This window comes from Hippocampus bargibanti, linkage group LG10, assembly GCF_051943395.1.
Source record: "Hippocampus bargibanti isolate YZ-2025 linkage group LG10, ASM5194339v1, whole genome shotgun sequence".
Classification (NCBI taxonomy): domain Eukaryota; kingdom Metazoa; phylum Chordata; class Actinopteri; order Syngnathiformes; family Syngnathidae; genus Hippocampus; species Hippocampus bargibanti.
Window position 1 is genome coordinate 16,350,729 of NC_142743.1, and position 21,133 is coordinate 16,371,861.

The 21,133-nt window shown below is 42.0% G+C and overlaps 1 protein-coding gene across 4 annotated transcripts; it reads left to right on the plus strand.

Annotated features, from left to right (window-relative positions):
* The first annotated feature begins 1,017 nt into the window (after positions 1-1,017).
* pcdh10a (protocadherin 10a) lies at positions 1,018-20,732 on the plus strand. 4 transcript variants are annotated; one of them, XM_089006759.1, is made up of 5 exons: positions 1,018-4,120; positions 5,290-5,348; positions 6,030-6,136; positions 16,830-16,990; positions 18,725-20,732. In XM_089006759.1, exons 1-5 carry the CDS (start codon positions 1,574-1,576, stop codon positions 18,776-18,778), a joined length of 2,928 nt encoding a protein of 975 aa, XP_088862885.1. In that variant the 5' UTR covers positions 1,018-1,573; the 3' UTR covers positions 18,779-20,732. The 4 variants fall into 4 exon arrangements, with proteins under 4 accessions (XP_088862885.1, XP_088862883.1, XP_088862886.1 ...); XM_089006757.1 differs by having other exon boundaries at positions 16,830-17,213; positions 18,725-20,729; XM_089006760.1 differs by lacking the exon at positions 18,725-20,732 and adding an exon at positions 17,053-17,191.
* Positions 20,733-21,133: the final 401 nt, after the last annotated feature.

Consider the following 21,133-nt stretch of genomic DNA (forward strand, 5'->3'; position numbering starts at 1 on the left):
GCAGAATTGCTGTTTAATCCACTCCACAATGGGCACGTCGCTTTGCATTTTAGTCGATATTGTTGCACCCCGTCTATTACACTTGGATTTAGAGACTTATGCTAATTAATTTCTATTACACCCATTTTCTTTCCCTTTGATATCTCCCTCTCAAAAAAAAACCTCACACGTACTACCTCAACCACTCTCAGAAGCCTCCTAAATATATTCATTGTCAATTAAAATAGCACATGACGCAACTGCGAGTACAACCAAAGCCAGCATGTGAGGCGAGTTAATGATAAGAAATGGAAGACAGGGGGAACTAATAGACTCCAAGCTATTAGCATCACGGTGGGACTAAAGCATAATGCTTCATTAAACAGAATTAAAGCAACCCATGTGTGATCGTGCTCTGATGGGAAATCGTTTTAGTGACAACTCCTCAACAACATCGGAAATGTAAGTTCGATCCAAAACATGCAGCCTGCCGGTTGGGCATTAACCCCGACAAGGGCAACGAAGCACCACTGAGTTAAATCGGGAAGCTTTGCCAGCCCTGGATGTTTCGGGTGTGCTGCTGAGCTGTGAGCATCGAAATATATGCAGCGTGATGCTTCACGCGCATGGTTTAGAAGCACTGCAAACACATGCAAAATAATTTCCCCGATGGTTGCCGGCAACATTGGGTCGGCTAGTTGTTGAATCGACTTGTTTTGAGAATAAATGAATGGTGACAGTTTGAATCGAACAGGTACACTTTAAATCCAAACAGCATTTCCTCGACGTGTGGTTGGTGCACTGAGCTTTCTCAATTCATCGAATGTGTCGAACATTTCATTTCTCTGTTACTTCCAAGCGTGAGCTTGGATGAGAAGAGAGGAAGAAGAGATGAGGAGAACAACTGCGCTTAAATGGTTTTGTTAAGATGCTCCAGTGTGGGCGCTGGCTGGTGTCGCCGAGCCCCAATCAGGTGGCATCACGCGCGGTCTTTGAGCTCACCATTGGCTGGTGGGAAAAGAAGCAGTAAGCAAAACAACCCCGACGCTCACACTCGCCTGACAAAAGCTGAGCTGAGAACATCATCCGCTTTGAGCGCACGGACACACTGATGAACATTCGCTCGGCAAGGTTGAGGCGGAGAAACGTTGCGCTGTTCGCCATAGTCTTCATGTCAAAATTGCATTGACAGTTTTTTAACTCCCTCTCGTCCACCAGCTAGCGATTTCTTGTTTTTGGTGACTTTTTTTTAAATGAAGAAGTGGTCAGTGCGTTTTTGCGCACAGGAAGTGTTGGCTCCCAACCAACCAGCCTGACGCCGAAAGTCACAGCTGTGTGGTGCGGAATTGATTAAAACGAAGACGCACGGATCAGATGGCTGTGCTTCATACAGCTACACTACGAAATGTTACATTACCCCAATTCAAGGAGGGGTAGAGCAACGGGAGACCTTTCCTCTCATTCTTGCTTTTTCTTTTTGAATCTTGAAACCTTTTCCAGGCAAATAATTGTGGAATGCTTGTAGACATTAAGGAGTAACGTTTTTTAATCAGCCTTGTCTTTCTTTGAAGTGCACTTGGAGGGAGAGAGCAAAATGATTTGTTTGCTTTTTTTTGTCTCCCTTCTGAACGGAGCGCTCTCTCAGCTCCGCTACTCCGTGGCAGAGGAGCAGGAGCCCGGGACAGTGGTTGGGAATATCGCCGAGGATTTGGGGCTGGACATAACCAAACTTTCCGCTCGCCGGTTCCAGACTGTGCCCAGTTCCCGGACACCCTATCTGGAAATGAATTTAGAAAATGGTGCGCTTGTGGTGAGGGAGAAAATTGACCGGGAAGAAATCTGCAAGCAGACCATCCCGTGCCTGCTGCACCTGGAGGTGTTTTTGGAGAACCCGTTGGAACTCTTTCGCGTCGAAATTGAAGTGATGGATATCAACGACAATCCACCCAGTTTTCCAGAGACGGACATTTCGGTAGAAATAACCGAGAGTGCCATCCCCGGAACACGCTTCCCAGTGGAGAATGCCTTTGACCCGGATGTAGGGGCAAACGCCCTCAGCACATACGCCATCACCAATAATAACAATTTTTACCTGGATGTGCAGACCCAGAGTGATGGGAACAAGTTCGCTGAACTCGTGCTGGAGAAGCCTCTGGACAGGGAGCAGCAGGCTGTGCACCGATATGTGCTCACCGCGGTAGATGGGGGCAACCCGCAGCGCACGGGAACCGCGCTCCTGGTCGTTAAAGTTCTCGACTCTAACGACAACGCACCCACATTCGACCAGTCTGTCTACAACGTGAACTTGCGAGAAAATTCCCCCGTGGGCACCCAAGTCATTCAGCTCAATGCCACTGATGTCGACGAGGGGCAAAACGGGGAAATTATTTATTCATTCAGCAACCACAATACCCCACGGATTAAAGACTTATTTAGCATCGATGCCAGGACGGGCAGGATCGAGGTGGCCAGTGAGGTGGACTACGAGGAGAGCAGCACGCACCAGCTTTATGTGCAGGCAAAAGATTTGGGAGCGAATGCGGTCCCCGCTCATTGCAAAGTGCTCGTAAAACTTGTGGACGTGAACGATAACACGCCAGAGATTGGCTTTAGCACTGTGACCGAGTCCGTGAGCGAGCAGGACGCCCAAGGCACCGTGATTGCACTTTTCAGCGTTTCTGATCGGGACTCAGGAGAGAACGGGTTAATGAGTTGCGAGATCCAGGGAGATGTCCCTTTCAAGCTCAAGTCATCGTTTAAAAACTACTATACCATCGTGACGGACGGCCCGTTGGACCGAGAGACTACTGAGTCGTACATGATCACGGTGGTGGCAAAAGATAAGGGGCAGCCCGCTCTTGCCGCCAGCAAGTCCATAAAAGTACACGTCTCTGATGAGAATGACAACTTGCCGCGTTTCACGCAGTTGGTTTATGACGTGTATGTGACTGAGAATAATGTGCCTGGGGCTTTCATTCATGCCGTGAGCGCTTTAGACCCCGATATTGGACAGAATGCTCTTATTACTTACTCCATATTGGAGTGTGACATACAGGGCATGTCTGTGGACACTTATGTCTCCATAAATCAGGAAACCGGTTACCTTTACGCCCTGCGCTCTTTCGATTATGAGCAGCTCAAAGAATTCAGCTTCATGGTCCAGGCAAAGGATACAGGAACACCTGAGCTCTTCTCAAACGCCACCGTCAACGTCGTCATTGTGGACCAAAATGACAATGCACCAACTGTCTTCGCCCCTATTGGTAAAAACGGTACTGCTCAGGAGCCCCTCCCACGTTCTGCTGAGCCTGGCTACCTTGTGACACGCGTGGTGGCCATGGATGCCGATGATGGCGAAAACGCACGGCTTTCCTACAGCATCTTGCGAGGCAACGAGATGGGCATGTTTCGAATGGACTGGAGAACCGGAGAGCTGAGGACCGCCCGACGGATCTCCAACAAGCGGGACTCTCAGGGCCATTATAACCTGCTAATCGAAGTGAGGGACCACGGGCAGCCCCCCCTTTCATCCTCAGCCAGTGTGAGTGTGATATTAGTGGACACCATGGTCGAAGGTCGCGGTGGGGATCGTGGCTCTGCCTCCAAGGCAAAGCAGACCTCCCTTGACCTGACGCTTATCCTCATCATAGCCCTGGGCTCTGTATCCTTCATCTTTCTCTTGGCAATGATTGTCTTGGCCGTGCGTTGCCAAAAGGACAAAAAACTCAACCTGAACACTTGCCTATTCGCTGGTGACTGTTGCATGTGTTGCGGCTCCTGTTGCAGCAGGCACGCTCGAGGCCGCAAGCAAAAGAAGCTGAGTAAGTCCGACATCATGTTGGTTCAGAGTACCAACGTGACATCAGGTGTTGGGCCCGTGGGGCAAGTGCCCGTGGAGGAATCGGGAGTGGGGAGTGTTGGAGGTGGATTTGGCTCCCACCACCACCAGAACCAGAACTCCTACTGCTACCAAGTGTGTCTGACACCAGAATCTGCCAAAACCGATCTGATGTTCCTAAAACCGTGCAGCCCCTCACGAAGCACTGATACGGATCACACCAACCCGTGCGGCGCCTTAGTTACTGGTTACAGCAACCAACAACCGGACATCATATCCAATGGCAGCATTCTGTCCAGTGAGGTGAGCAGCTAGATTATCAGACCCGATCCATGATTTTGCTCACATTTAACTTGATTATATCGACACAAATAATCACTCAATCATATCTGTTTTGTTTTTTCCATTCGATTCATGTCAAACGAAAGCCCTTCAGAAGATGAAAATTGCATTGCCTGTTTTGCTCTGTGGCCTTTAATCATTGTCATGCCTAATGGTGATTGTAAAATTGCTAAATCTCCTGTGGCCTTTGAGTTTTTATTTACTCGTCAGATAAAGGAGACAGCAATTAAGTGAGTTGTTTTCCTGTCTTACTATATATATATATATATATATATATATATATATATATATATATATATATATATATATATATATATATATATATATATATATATACAGAGGAATGCCGAACTGGAGAAAAGAGGCACAATATAGCCAGTCACAGAAGTATTGTTTTTATTTGCTGACGCAGAAAGACAGCCTGTGCCTGTCCTGTGTATCCCGTGATTGCACAATGTAATTGCAAGGCTATTTGAGGTTAATACTCTATGTCTATGTGGTTGAAAACATCTTCACAGGCAGTTTTATTCAAAGAAATTATTCAACCTAAAATGTATTTCTTCGAATTTTTGCTGTAAAAAAGTAATTAAGAAACACACTCGCTATGTGAAGGCATAGATATGTTCCTTGTTCTTTAAAGTGCGATTTCGAAGTGCAAAAAATATATTGGGGCGGCAAACATTAGATGAAAGGAGATAAGTGAGTTGGCGGCCCCATTTTATACTCAGCTTGTGCATTTTGCACCGGAGAGCTTCGATGACTTGAAGCTTTTTTGTTGATTGCGGTGTGGCACACTCTTGCCTTTACCGCGCTTTATTTAAGTATTCTCTGCACGACCCAGCATGGCAGCAGCGTGAACAAAGGTTGTTCAGTCCCAGCGTAGGCCGGCTCAATCATTTACACATTCAATCGCCTCCTAAAGCACTCTCCGCTGCTCTCTTCTCACCCAGTCATTAAGTGGATGCGTGTGTGCAAGTGGACGCATTCACCATCTCGTACCGCTGACGCCACCCACTTAACTAGTTTGTAACAAGCTATGCCAATATATGTATTCATGGTCACGTGTGTTTCTCTAATAGTTGTCTATTTTTAGTTGAGATGACATGTTCTATCTTTTTCACATTTATTAGAATAAACACCAACGTGCGGAGCTTACCTACCTGGTTGACAGACCAAGACGTGTGAACAGGTAGTGAAGAGCACATTTTCTCACTTTCTGACACACACACACACACACACACACACACACTCACACACACAGACACACACATACACACGGAAACACACACAAAATGTGCTGAGCAAGGCAAATCACATAACCATTCTTTACCTGAGGACTGCTAACATCCAGCTGGCCAAAGGGAACCAGTTTATTCACACATCTATAAAATTGAATATTGCACCCATCAGTATTAGTCTCGTGGATTCTGCATCATTAATTGCGGCCCTGAGAAACTACACAGTTCCCAATGTGTCCGTAATGTAGCTCTTCAATTTGGCACCAGTCCCATAACTGGCAGAGCGCTGCTTATTAAAGCTCTAAGACTGGATTTCATTACATGCCATGTGTAACATCCAATTTAGAATCGTGATGCAGTCCTGTGTAGTTCTCTCTCTCTCTCTCTCTCTCTCTCTCTCTCTCTCTCTCTCTCTCTCTCTCTCTCTCTCTCTCTCTCTCTCTCTCTCTCTCTCTCTCTCTCTCTCTCTCTCTCGCTCTCTCCCCCATCTCTCTCTCTCTTTCTTTTTCCTCTCTCTCCTGTAATCCCCCTTGCAATATTATATCTTGACCTTTGTCTCCATCCATGAATCGGTTTTGTTCTCTCGTACTTCTGTGACTTCTGTATGGCTATATTGTTCCTCTTTTCTCCAGTTCGGCATTCCAAGAAGCAGACATTGTGAGCTCTAAAGACAGTGGTCATGGTGATAGTGAACAAGGCGACAGTGACCACGATGCCACAAACCGGGGACACTCTACTGGTGAGTTCTTTGAAACTTCATTGTACATGTTTAAAAAGAAAAAAAATACAGTAAAGTCTCGTTATATCGATATCGGATATATCGATAGTCCCGGTTATATCGATACTATTTCTATGCACGCACGGAGAAAATTACATGCAAACAGGGTCGGATATATCGATAGTCCCGGTTATATCGATATTTTTTCGGACTCCCTTGAATATCGATATAACGAGACTTTACTGTATGTTGGACATAGTGAATGCAGCAGTCAGCAGACGTGCACACAATGGTCCAACAGTGACGAACAAACTCGCAGATTTTAATACAAGTAAAGTGACAAGACAAGATTGGTTAAATACAAGGGGGCAGATGACGAAAACAGCTCAAGACAAAAAGGGCACATGAGGGAAAATCCAATTTAACCTTAAAAATCAAAGAAAATCTATTGGATTTTGTTTTATTACAAATGCATAACTGTCAAATCTATGATACAATAGTTTCACATTTCATTCCGGCACTAAACAACTCAAAAGACAAAAATGTGGTTAATCAGTCAAAAATATGTTTATTATTTTTTTGTGTAAATATACAGAGTTCCTAATAATAATAATGTTAAAATTAGAGCCTATTTTAGTTGTAAAATAATTTGTTCATTAAAAAAATCAATTGATAAAATCAAGTTGATAAAAAAAAAAATCTAACTAAAAAAAAAGGCAATTGAATCAATTGGGAACTGTAAAACTGATAATTGAATACAATCTAAATTGAGAACGGAAAATCAAATTTAATCAAAATCAAATTTACATCCCCCTATGACTTATAAATTCCTCAAAAGGAATTGGTCATGTTGCACGTCACACAGAGAAAACAATCACTCACAAGGAGCAACGTCATAGTATAAGGATGCATGAAAGTTCTGTTGCGTCACTTCAACATGTGCTTGTGTGTGTGAAAGGGAATTGGTGAGTGTGTTTGGAAAGGCGTGGGTGTTGGTCAAGGGCACCTCAACAGTCGCCAGGAAGCTGACCAGCTCTAAGAATGTGTGATGCAATTTTATTTTTCCTTTTTTCCTCAGCGGGACATGAACATTGACCTTCCATCTCTGTAGGCGATTTTCTGATGAGCTCAAACTGCCATTGTTGCACATTTAACGGGCCAACAATGCACCTGCATTTTTCAAAGATGTGGAAAGGGATTCATTATCTAACATCCAAATAGAGCCATTACAAACTCCAAGTGTAAACACGTGTCATTTTTACTATGAATCAAAGTATATGTTTTTCTTCCTCTTTTCCTTTCGGCTTTTCCCTTCAGGGGTCGCCATAGCGAATCAGTATCCTCCACCTCACCCGGTTTTGTGCATCCTGTTCTCTCACACCAGCGACTTTCATGTCCTCTTTGATAACATCCATGAACCTCCTCTTCGGTCTTCCTCTTGGTCTCCTGCTTGGCAGATCAAGGCTCAGCATCCTTCTCCCGATATAGTCACTCTCTCTCCTCTGGACATGTCCAAATCATCTCTGTCTGGCCTCTCTGACTTTCTCTCCAAAGCCACTAATATGAGTTGTCCCTCTAATGTACTCATTCCTGATCCTATCCAACCTGGTCACTCCCAAAGAAAACCTCAACATCTTCAGCTCTGCTACCTCCAGCTCTGCTTCCTGTCTTTTCTTCAGTGGCACTGTCTCCAGTTCAAACATCATGGCTGGTTTCACCACCGTTTTATATACTTTTCCTTTCATCCTAGCTGAAACCCTTCTATCACACATCACACCTTACATTTTTCTCCAGCCGTTCTAGCTTGCCTGGACATGCTTCTTCACCTCTATCAAAGTATATGTTTTTTATGAAAGTGTATGTTTTGTTTATCACACAGATAACATATTGCTATTGAGTTTTTTTCCATAATTGTACTGAGAGTAAGAAGTAGGGCTACAGTGTTGACGAGCACTTCTTTTAGGTCCTTTACCATAGCAGTCATTATGTTTATGCAAACATAATAACACACACATTCGATTACGGTTGTACCTGTTTATCGATCCAAGTGGAGTCATACAAACGGAGAAGCAATAGTAAATCACATTTCATATCGAGTTGCCCTTTTCCTTTGAGGCTTCTCTCCATACATCTCATATAAGACCTTCGTCTAGACCAGAGTCTGCCAAATATCGCATCGGTGCTGGGAATATCAACTAGACTTTGTTGGATCTATGTTGTAGGATAGTGAACTGTACGCATTGAGCTCTATGGCATTTGACATTATTTATCACCTGAGGCAAGACAGAGAGCCAACTACACGCACGCGATAGTGTAACGCTCTGCTCTTGCTTATCGAACACTTGAGGAAGGTCACGCCGTGTAAATCATAAAGGCAGCAGTAGAGATTTAAATATTTGACTCTTTATAACACTGTCAGCAGTTCTGTTGAACAAAGCAGAAGCAAGAAATATAGCCTTGGCAATGTTTTATGACAACTTAGTCTTGATAGGATAATTCAATGCTGCTGAGGAAGATGGTTGTACCATCACGTTTGTGTAACTTTTTACATGAAGAGAGAGAGAAATTTTGAGGAAGTCTTAACAGTATCCTCAGATGCAGTTTGGCACCATTCTAAGAGCATATATACTCTACAATATTTATATTTTATTTGCACATGTGTGCAATTTTTAAACGAGCGGGCATTTAAGTTTTACAAACTTCCCAAGTCAGTGTGGATGTGCGTAGAAATATGCCACTAGATTTTTTTATGGCAAATTATGTAAATTATATCTGTGTTTTTGTACTCTTTTTAAATAAAATCTATCCATATTAGGAGTGTATTAAGTAGCGTACAGCTTAACAGATTCTTTTTGTAGCCAAATTACTTGGCTCTCTGCCAGGTGTATACTGTGGACCACCGCTATTCCTGAGGGATTAGATTTGAATGATCGCAAATGAAGAACGCTCCTTCAAAAGTGATTATAATTGTCACTTTTGATCATTTCAATCATGAAAAACCACAAAGTGTCATCCAAAAACCGCACAATAGCATTTGAGATGCTGATAAACATCTTCCAAAATGACTTTACAGTTTATCACACACACATCACAATTCCGCTAATGATAATTACAGTGATGATGATGATAATGTCCAGTGTAAAAAAATAAATAATAAAAAAATACTTCGCTGCAAGCACAGGTCATATCAATGGGGCCAGAGCTCCTGAGGCAGCCAAGAAATATCAATCAGTAGAGAAGCGTATAAGTATGCTGCTTTGTAGCATGCTGGGCCAATGCACATTTAGGTGTTTAGTGGTCCAAAGCTGCTGGATCCACACTGGAAAAACAAAATGGCAGTTATACGTTAATAAAGCAATCTAGTAGCCATCAGCTCCGCCACCCCTGTCGATTCAATCACAAATGGAATTTGACTATCATAAAATTTGATTTGTGATTGAATGAAGTGTAGGCAAAAGATTAGCGGATACTCACAATGCAAGCTCTTGCCTTCAGGCTTTGAAGTTTGAAACTAAGTTTGGTGAAGGACATGAAATGTGTGTGTACGTGTAATTAGTGTTCACGGTCCTTCACAAAAGTTTTGGTTAAGTGGAGTTTGATGTATGAATATAACATTAAAGAAACATTGTATACCGGAGATCACCAACCTGGTGTCAGCCCCAAGGACCACACGGGATGTGACAATGCAATTTTCGAAGAATTTTGAAGAAGCAATCATCTGAACATGGAACCGCGAGCAGAGATTTATAGATATAGCGTTCCATGTCAATATTTACTGTATCTGTTTCACAATTATTGTGAGTAATTGTTACCATAGTCAGTGTCTTCACATAAATGGATATGAGCAGACATTAATTATGAACATAATCAGATTATTGAAAATAGTTTCAGAAAACGTGTTCTTGCAGAATAAATCAAACAAAGTAGATCTCACTTTCAAAAAGCTTACGGCCCATATTTTGAAAGTAAAACTAAAATATAGTTTTTAAAAATCTTTTTTTGTGACATTGTCAATATTAGTTTATTTAATTTTGTCACATGACCAATATTAGTAGGTGAGTTTTTACACAAATAACTGAGGTTTAGTTAAAAAAAACAGTTGATTTGAACCAAAAATATGATGTATTACATTGCATTTTACATCTTGATCTCATGGATTCTTGCATTATAGGTGCTGGATGTGCCTTTTTTTTTTGACTCAGTGGACATCCGTACTATAATACATTTCGTCTCCTTGTCTAATATGAGCAATGTGTGTGTGTGTGTGTGTGTGTGTGTGTGTGTGTGTGTGTGTGTGTGTGTGTGTGTGTGTGTGTGTGTGTGTGCGTGTGCGTGTGCGTGTGTGTGTGTGTGTGTGTGTGTGTGTGTGCGTGTGCGTGCGTGTGTGTGTGTGTGTGTGTGTGTGTGTGTGTGCGTGTGCGCGCGCGTGTGCGTGTGTGTGTGTGTGTGTGTGTGTGTGTGTGTGTGTGTGTGTGTGTGCACGTGTCTGTATGTGTGTTGGCTAACATGGATTTTTTGCTGAAGAGCATGTTTCCTTGAAGAGAATGCACCAAGCGAGTGAAAAGCATCATAAACCTACCATCCGTTTTGTGTACTTCTACAGTTTGTCTGGTTAAGCAAATTTGCTAGTGTGTTCACATCCAAAGAGCTATGTGACTCGCATGTGTGGCAGAGTCTCATCCTTCATTCTGTTTCCCCCACACGTTGGATCTCCGCGACACTTGGCTGAGCAGTAATTCATTTCAGAAGCCTTTGCATAGCAATTATCAAAGGGAGTTTAGAGGCAGGTTGTCCTCACAGGGCCGCGCATCACAATGTCCCCTTTTGTATGTCTCTGAATATTTAAAATCAAGTGAAAACCATCTGCAGTTGGCATATCATCACCCGCACCTGCATTTGCTAACCGCACAGCTACCCTTTTTGACACCTTAGAAAATAAGGCTCTTGATGTTGTTTTAAATCAAAGGGATTGTTTCAGTGCGATTCTCTCCAGATGCTTTTTAAAAGTGTGCAAATAGCTTTCTGGAACATAGTGTGTCTGCCGTGAAACAATGCTGTGTCAGTATCCCGACGGCAAGTGATTGACTGTCACAACCTTATCGAGCCCACACCCTCATTCAGGTTGTTTTATTCCAATATGGTGCTGTCTACTCTCCATTAGCCCTCTTGTCTCCCTAATAGGAAATTGAGTGAACAAAGGAAAAAAAGGCATCTCAGACACGGATGCTGATACTGTGAGATGGTAGGGAGAACAAAAATTATCATCGTGATGACATTTTCGCGAGAACGAACGGCATGACAAATGGGGCAATTATATCACCGTGGCAAGGATTGATGATTATGAATTAGTAGCTGGCATCGTGTTTCCTTGTCAGTGATATGTCAAAGGCATTTAGCAAGTTGGGTTCGGTATCAACCTTTGCTCACAGGCAATACGAATTTAATATAGAGACAATTCAGCCCTATCTCACCTCAATGGTACATCAGGACAAGCTATGCAGAAAATGGATGGATATAAAAAAAAAAAAAAAAAATATATATATATATATATATATATATATATATATATATATATATATATATATATATATATATATATATATATATATATATATACATTTTTTGCAAACAATGGAGGCAGATGTGACAATTTTGCGCAAGTTGTATTGATTTCATTAAAACGTATCCAGCAAATCTCATTGCATTCAAATAACACACAAGCCAGAGATCAATAACCAGCGGTCACTATGAGCCTGTACAGTAAGGGGGCAGATTAATCAACCCGGCAGCGCATGGGCAAGCAGCCATATGGAATCTCCATCAAAACATTTAGTAGCTGCCTCTGCGAGGCTCACAACAATTTCTCTGTCTGTCATTTCTGGGTAGAGTGGCAGCCATCTTGCTCTGTTTTTGCCCAGGGAGGTCTGTGGCGTTCTCATCACTGGGCTGGTTGTGCAAGGAGGCTTTGCTACACTCCTGCGGTCTTGAGCTGCTGCCCAAATATTGGCATGCCTTTATGTATTCTGTTTGGAACAAAGAAGAAATCACGTTATTTGTATATAGTATAGCTCGAAGACAGCATTGACCCAGGGAGTTTTTTATTTCTTTCTTTGTTTTTAAGAGGAAAAGTTTCCCCCGAGATAGAAAATCAAGAACACAGGGGTGAATGCAGGGCACGGTTGGGGAAGGGGAGGTGTGGGTTGAGAGCGTCTAATCTGGGTACCCACACAGAGCATTCAAACATTTGGCTCATTTTTCCCCTTATTTTCTTCAGCTCCCACTTGCTGTATGTCAGGCGGCGTAATTAGTCGAATCATTGCAACATGGGATTTCTGAAACACGCTGCAATGTAATGACAAACTAAATAGTCAAGGGGAAATGTGCTGATGGCTTATTAGAAAGTTGATTGTCATTGCATTGTGTAGCATTGTTTACCTCCTTGCATGTGTTCAAGTTTGTGTGTGTGTGTGTGTGTGTGTGTGTGTGTGTGTGTGTGTGTGTGTGTGTGTGTGTGTGTGTGTGTGTGTGTGTGTGTGTGTGTGTGTGTGTGTGTGTGTGTGTGTGTGTGTGTGTGTGTGTGTGTGTGTGTGTGTGTGTGTGTGTGTGTGTGTGTTTGCCGGATGAGGTCATGATGAGGGAGAGCGCTGTTGGCAGGGACTGTCATTGCCACTCACTGTTTTGGTTGTTGTTTGCTTCCTGCCCGAGGAAGTGAAGGTGCTTCATGAGGATCAACAGCCACTGGGTGTCATGCTCACATGGCCGGTTTGTCTGTTTGCTTCCAAGCATTTACATAACTTGGCATGGGAGTACTTTTAAGCCTGTGTGTTTGCAAACATATGTGTTGATGTCGCTGTTGGTTAAGAGCAAGCTGACAGGCAAAGAACCCTTTCAGGTCGCAGAGGCTTTGTGCACTATATTTACTCTTCTTCTCCAGAGTACAATGACCCGTTGTTGCCTCTGATTTCATTAAAATTTATATATTTTAAGTTGAAGGTGGGGCGGCCCGGTAGTCGAGTGGTTAGCACACTGGCTTCACAGTGCAGAGGTCGCCGGTTCGCGTCCCGGTCCGGCCTCCCTGTGTGGAGTTTGCATGTTCTCCCTGGACCCGCGTGGGTTTTCTCCGGGTCCTCCGGTTTCCTCGCACACTCCAAAAACATGCATCGCAGGCAGATTGACCACTCCAAATTGTCCCGAGGTGTGAGTGTGAGAGTGACTGTTGTATGTCTTTGTGTGACCTGCGATTGGCTGGCAACCAATTCAGGGTGTCCCCCGCCTCGTGCCCGCAGACAGCTGAGATAGGCTCCAGCAACCCCCGCAACCCTAATGAGGAATAAGTGGTACGGAAAATGAGATGAGATGAGATGCCACTTACCTGCACAATGGCACCGAGGAGATTCAAATGAGGAGATCAGCACAGGAAAACGTCAACAAATAATTTAAAATCTAACTCAATCTCATTGATAGAGCATTTTGCAGTAGCATGTTGGTGCTTGTAATTATTATGATTCATATGTATTGTGTAATAGTTACAGTATATCATGAAAATCATGGACTTCTAAATGTGAGTTCACATTCCATAGTTTTGGTAATGGGAATAAAAAGGTCAAATACTCATAGTAATATAAAACAGTGCCATTTTTAAGCAAATGATTGCACAACAGAAAACCCCTAAAGACGTATTATTTGTATATTATTCCTCACCTACTCTCCCTGTTCCATCTGCAGTGTCCCCTTGTCTGGTTTTGGCCATTGCACTCTCCATCTGTGTTTTTTGCACTGATTCTTTCTGTTCCTCATGGCTCCGGCGGCTTTACTGCCCTGAAAATCTGTGACTCCCGCCTCTGTTGTGGCCCATGCTGTTGATTGTCTTGGAGCCTTGTGTCTCATCTGACTTCATGGCCACTGCGGTCACATGGCCTGCCTTGCTTCCCTTGTGTCCTGAATTACACGAGCAGCATTTTTACATACATAATGCAAACAAATACAGGGGCCTTCCTCGGCGATGGCCATTGTTACTTACACCAGGATAAATGGTGGTAATTTTTCAACACTGCTGAAGAGGGTTGCAGGACCGATCCCAAATGACTCTGGGCGAAAGGTGGAATAAACCCTGAACTGGTCGTCTGACAGTCACAGGGCACTTGTCGAGGCAAACCTCCATATACACTCACATTTGCACTAACACTGAGTGGGAACTCAGTGCCGACACACAATTCAGGCAGGTACCACTACACCATCGACCACAGAGATTTACCTTTGTGTACAATAAAAAAGGGATTTCATTCAGGATATATATATATATATATATATATATATATATATATATATATATATATATATATATATATATATATATATATATATATATATATATATATATATATATATATCCTGACACATCTCTCATGCTGTGTGTCACTTCCCTCAGAGTAACTTTCTACGACCATTCTGCAAATAAAGAGCGCGGTACCGTTCAACATTGCTACCATCCTTCGCCTAAAAGCTTTACACAAAGGCCTTATTTAGTCAATGGTTTCACATGACTAATGACATCGAAATTGTCACGTGCGAGTTGACAGCTGGGGCGGGGCTGCCGCTCATGACCTCCGCCAGCCGAAGAAGACACTCAATTTCATTTCGTTTCAACGAGTCGCTGTCACCTCAGCAGTGACATGATTACGACGCTTGTGCTGGCAAGTCCAACAGTTTGCTTTGCCGGAGGTGATTGTTAGCCGCGATCGCGTAAGTTTGGTGCTTTCCGGGATCGCTAATGTGCTGGACGGATCGCCGCGCCCGCCTTCTTTTGTCGCATTTTATTCCGCGTCTGTGGAATCATCTGACTTGCGCTTTTGGTTGTAATAAAATCTCTACCAGCACCTACGGGACTCGAAGTGGATGCAGATGACATCGAGGAGCTTGTTGCTGACCATAATGAGGTCCTCAACACAGAGGATTTGATTTGCCTTCAATAGGACAAGCAGAAGCAGGCCATCCATGAGTTGATGTCCAGGCTTTTATTGAACAGTTCCATCCAGAAAAGGCTATGAGAATCATCAACATGATGAATGATAATGTGATGCTACAGTTTCGTCAGATCTTACAAGTCAGAAAGTCACAGGTGTCAATTTAGAGCCATCACAAATGTAAATAAAGTGACTTTATTATACAGTGCAGTGTATTTTTTTCATTACAATACAATAGCACATTTATTATACATAGAATAAGGTATGTTGTGACATAAGCGATGTCCGACGATGTCCGATCGTGGACATATACGGTGTCCGATCGTTTAGTTTTAAGGCATATTTATTTCAAAATTATATTTTATGGAGACCTGGGAATGGATTATTCTCATTTCCTATGGGAAAAAAAAGTTGGGATACACACTTTTCGCCTTACACATTCTGTCTGGGAACCAATTAATTTTGTAAGCCAAGGTGTCACTGTATATAACTAAAGGGAAAAGCTGAAAGGAAAAGTACATATACTATGTATATACTGTATACAGTATTTGTGTTAGTGTCTGAGGTGTTTCTGTTTGTCCAGAGGACAGAAAACTCTATATGTACACATAGAGCACTCTGCATTTGTTTATGTAACAATTTTATTTCTAAGCATTAACTGGTCAGATCAATAGGTACGCCATCACTTTGGATAAAAATACAATAGATGTAATGTCATGCCTTCCCGTGTTCACCAGCCTGCATTTCTGCAGTTGCAGTCTTTTTGACGGCAAGCCATTTTGGTCTCTGGGGAGATGGGTAGTGGAGAGGTTGTACATCGGCCCCTTTTTCTTTTTCTCATTCTGTCCCGTTGCCTTTCCCTTCCACGATGTTAGCCCTGAACCTCCTGTCTCCTTCTTTGATTACACTCTCCTATTGCTTTCCTGCATTTTACCATGGCACAGGGGAAAACACGAAGAAACACTAATCCAATCTGCACAGGAGAAAATTGTCTGCAGGGTGTAATTATTATGATGACTCTGTTCATGTTTCTTTTTTTCTCAAAAAATTCTCCCCCTTTATAATCTCACTCACACACTTATTCCACCACCCTCCTCCCTTTATTCTCTCTAAGAGACCGTAATTAACATAAATTGGATCCCTTTCATGCCTCTGCTTCTATTATATCACTTCCCGTGTTAATATAATCTTTATTTTTGCATGAAAGTTTGCTTTTTGGCAGTCACCCTATGTCAATTACGGAGTGTCTGGTTCTATCAAGATGATTGACACTGAAATATAATTTGGCAGTCAAATGAATACGAAATATAATGTGGCAGTCAAATGAATACTTTTCATGTCACATTTCTTAGGATACTTGAAGTTGTTCTTTACGTGTGGTTGTGTTTTAAGATGATGGTGCTTGGGGCGCTTGTTTTTTTGTTTTTCCACATTTCGTATAGAATGAATGATGTTTTGGGAAAACAAACTCTTTGCTTCATCAGTGTCAGCATTGTCTCTTTGATAAATAGTTGTCATCATTTTTTTGTCTTTTAACATGAAAGATTCATAAATTGTGCAACTGCCACCCAATAGTAATCCTCCTCTTTTGTGCTTGTCCTCTTCCACAAATTTGCCACTTGTCTCTCTCATTCACTTTCAACCGCTTTTTTGTTATCACCTTTGTGTCATCCTCTATTTAGAACATTTTCCCACTTGGTTGCCATTGTGCTTACAATCTCTTCTTTATACTTTCACTGACCTGATCGCAGGTGCTGATCTGTTCTCCAACTGCACAGAAGAGTGCAAGGCCCTCGGCCACTCCGACCGCTGCTGGATGCCATCTTTTGTACCATCCGATGGACGCCAGGGGCCAGACTATCGCAGCAACCTCCACGTCCCTGGAATGGATGCCACACTGCCAGACACTGAGGTACCCTCCTCTGTCAACCTCTCCGACCAAGTCGCCTTGACATCGTCCACCGCTTCGTCCAGCGATAGGTCATTCTTCACCTTTGGCAAGGATGGTCAAAGGTCACAGTCACACAACAGTCTTCACCACCACCTCCATCCGCAACAGCAGCAGTACAGCTCCGGCACTCTAGAGAGGAAAGAGTATGATAGGGGGACCCTTCCGTACAATTCTACTTTTTTATGTGAGTATCAGTATAAAAAATCCCTAGGACCCTTTGACTTTGGTCTCATCCAGAACAGATAATAAAGGACGAGTGCTGAAAATACCTCTTTTTCTAATTGGACGGAAAACTATAAACTGCTCCTGTTTTTAGGGAGCCTAAAAGTGCAACTTTAGTTTGTTGTATTGTTCTCTGGTTCAGTAATTTATCTTTTTTTTGACAAATGTAAAATGCAATCCAACATTGCTTATGCGCTTTTTCTTTAAAATCCATGAAATAGAAGTCGCCACTAGTTTTAGATAATGTCTGTGATTATCATGCTATATAAAAATAATAATAAAAAAGCAAGAAAGTGTCCAACTCTTATGAACCTGCTGTGGCTCATTTGTCTCCCTCCCATCCAGTGTAAATTTCAACAAGCTATCTTTTATTTTCTTTTGTTTTGTATTTTTTTTATCTGTTGCTTATATGTATATTCTAAGTAAAGGTCATCTGCATTAATCTCACCTCCTGTTTTTATTTGTTTAATCTTTGCACATATTCATCTGAACGCTGTTTATAATTTATAACTTCATTGAATCCCCATTTAACACGTGCTTTTAAATCCATTGAAATAAGTCATCATCTATCTCTATTCCGTAAAAGAATGTGTCCCTTATGTAGCAAGAACTGATGACAAACAACACTAAAATCTTCAGTTAGGAAAGTTCAGATGTATCATGTTGACATCAGTTGGAATATGAAAGGGAAATTCCAACTCCAAAGAGTTCTACAGCATTCATTATGAGATGATAACAAATCATTTCCGAGCTCCCACATAGCATGAATAATCTATTAGCTCTAAGAGTACGGAATGGATTCGATCTACACACTCAGTAGAGAGGTTATTTCCACTCAAGTCAGAAGCATACACACCACCATCCTCCATGAAACTGCATGCTGACTGCGGACTGTCTCTCAGGTAACGACATGTATTTGACCTAGCAATTGCCAAGCATTTTCTCTCCTGTACAACAATTGCTTTGTGTGGGAAGGAAAAAAAAATCTTTGCTATTTCCCTTTAGGTAGTCTGCACTAAGTATAGAAGGTTGTTCATCTCTTCTGTCTCAAAGGGTAATGATAAATGTGCAATATCAAACTACATTTTATCAGCTTTTTTACTTTTCTATGTGTGGGCTTTCTCTTTCTTCTTTTCTAACGGTCAGCAGAAGTTGTGTAGCTCAAGAGGATATCATTTTTTGCTTGTAGCATGATTATCAATCATTCTCTTCCAAAGTATTATTACATAATATATCTTTTTTGGGGGGGGCGGGGGTGTATTCTCAAAGCTAAACTTTAACATTGTTTGGAATCCCACTCTTTCCGTTTAGTATTGCATACTGTTGAGGAACTTTTATAGTGCACAAACAATGTTGGTTAAGAGCAAAAGTATTTGCTGGTGTGTAATCTTCAATGAGTTGTATTTGGAGCTGTTGCTAAAAAGCCACATGGGGAACTGTGTCATTTCTTAATGACTGTTCTCTGTCTTACAGCCCGCAAGAGGATTTGCTAGCTCATTCCATGTGGATCTGTCAGAGACAGCGTGAAGTTCAGTCACAGACCAACACACCCATGATAGAGACCTCAAACAAAGACTATATAAAAAGAAACCCGGACAACAACTCTGGATTAATGCTGTTTTCTCGGGTGGCAAACTGACAAATCTGTTTTGCTTGCCAAAAAGAGGCAAGGAGAATTAAATTCTGAGTAGCTGTCAATCTTTCAGTATCTGTGGAGAATTCCAAGGCCTTATTGCTCTCAGCAGGACTGAGATCTGGGCTTGGCACTCTCTTTTGATGTTTTGGGGATTTTAAAGTTATCAATAAAGGGTGGAGAAGTTGTGAAACAGGAAAACGACAGACCACAAAGGACTTGCTTGCTCCCCGAAGTGATTTGGACTCGGGAAGAGTTGTGTGTGCCTGTTTACATACATGAAGCGTCATTAACTAGAACCAACGTCATGTGGAACCCTTTAGCTGGTTCTTTTTGATCACCAGTGAGTCAAATGTACAAAAACAACGACATTGGGTGTGCGAGAGGACTAGCAGGCACCATTCAGGTCTTTGATGGCACAGAAAAAAAGGACACAGAGAGTGGACTACAAATTCTGTGTTTCCTTTTTTTGACTGACTTTATTTACCTTCTCCGTTTTACGTCTGTGTAAGCTCTCAGTCGTACAGGAGTGATCCATCGATGAGAAGGTTTCTTCAGCCGTCATCTGTACAATTTTGAAGGTTTTTCCATTTTAGTTTATTTCCGTGTGGTTCACGTGTGCATAAATATAGGGGCATACATATGACAAGTTTGAGATGCAAACAGCAATGCAGAGTTTCAGTCCTTTACTGGTTGACTTTTTGCTACTGAAAGCCAGCTTCAAGGTCAAGTCACCCATGACCAGAATGTTCGAAGTCCTGAACTAATGTCGATTCATGGAAGTGAAGTGAAAACCAATAGGATGTGATTCATTTAATGCCCTCGGCCTATACATAACAATCATATACATTCAGTAGTTTTTATCATGTGTGAAGTGTTTACTGTGCTATTTTAAAAATGTTTGAATTAATATCAATCTATATATACATATATATCTATAAAACTATATATGAAACTATATACAACAGAAAAAATGTTTTCCCGAAAACTGTGTAATCAGTGGTTTGTACGCCTCATTCAATGACGAATTCCAATTACGGAGTAATGGAGAGTTTTTCTGACTGGAAAGGAATGCTTTTATGAAAAAAAGCAAATCCCATTTACATCAACCAAGGACTGCTTGACTTTTTATTTGTTGTTTTCACCATTTCACTGAGATCTTGGTCACCTGTGTATTCTTAACTCAGTGTATGCCTATGTACAGGAAGGGGGAGGGGCTATTACCACTGAGATGTTACAATCATATGAACACACACACAAAGATATGCACACACACACACACACACACACACACACACACACACACACACACACACACACACACACAAACGCACACACACACACACACACACACACACACACACACGCACACGCACAGAGGTCAAGTAATAAATAAACCGTGTCATTGAAGTTCTCGAATGTAGTGTTTTGTAATAATTTGTGAGCAGTCCGCTGGGAAACCTACACTTTTCTTCCGAGAACTGCTTTCAGTATTATTTTTAGTGCTTGGCTTTTCATGTGACACTCAATTATCCCTAATTAATCTTATGTCTTTTAAAGATGCAAAAGATGTCACCGCACTGGTTTAGCTCTACCTTCCCATTACCCAAAACACACATTACAATGACTGCCAATCTTCACTCATGCCTATTTTCCAAAAGTCACTGGCGACAGCTCCACCCTCACATTCCAATTCCTTCACTCCAATGTGATAATCACATGGCCTCGCAGATGTTTACAAGATGAGGAAGAGCTCTTGAATTTGAGGTCATCGTAAGGGGCAGGAGGTCCCTTTCAATTGGCCGACTGCAAACAGAGACGATCTGTTTGTGTCTATCACAAGCTTGCCTTCTTGCAGAAGCAGAGATTCATGTGACTACCGCATGTGACTGATCCGGTGGTTTCCTGCATGAATGAATGGCCTTTGGGTTTTGGATTAGCATCTCATCCAGAAACATTCTATCAAATGTGAAGGCATGGAATTGAAGACTTGAAGTGGATGGGTTCCCGTCACTGACAACATTTCTACCCCATGTGCTTTGTTATGTGCAATGTTCTCAATTTTTATTTGAGATAATTCAATGTTACGTTTCCAGAAAACTGTTATCTTCTTGGAATCTTGTTCCAAAAAAACAAAAAACAAAAACAAAAACACTTAAATCTTTCTTGACATAATAATAATAATAATAATTTTTCTTGACATGTCATGATTTTTTTTTCTCACAAAAACACCTGTGACTAGTTTATCC

Excerpts from the sequence above, each read along its gene's own strand:
- pcdh10a (XM_089006756.1), top strand. The coding sequence starts at position 1,574 with ATGATTTGTTTGCTTTTTTTTGTCTCCCTTCTGAACGGAGCGCTCTCT. Across the intron at positions 5,349-6,029 it reads AGACCAAGACGTGTGAACAG|TTCGGCATTCCAAGAAGCAG; the intron begins GTAGTGAAGAGC and ends TCTTTTCTCCAG. Across the intron at positions 6,137-16,829 it reads AAACCGGGGACACTCTACTG|GTGCTGATCTGTTCTCCAAC; the intron begins GTGAGTTCTTTG and ends ACCTGATCGCAG.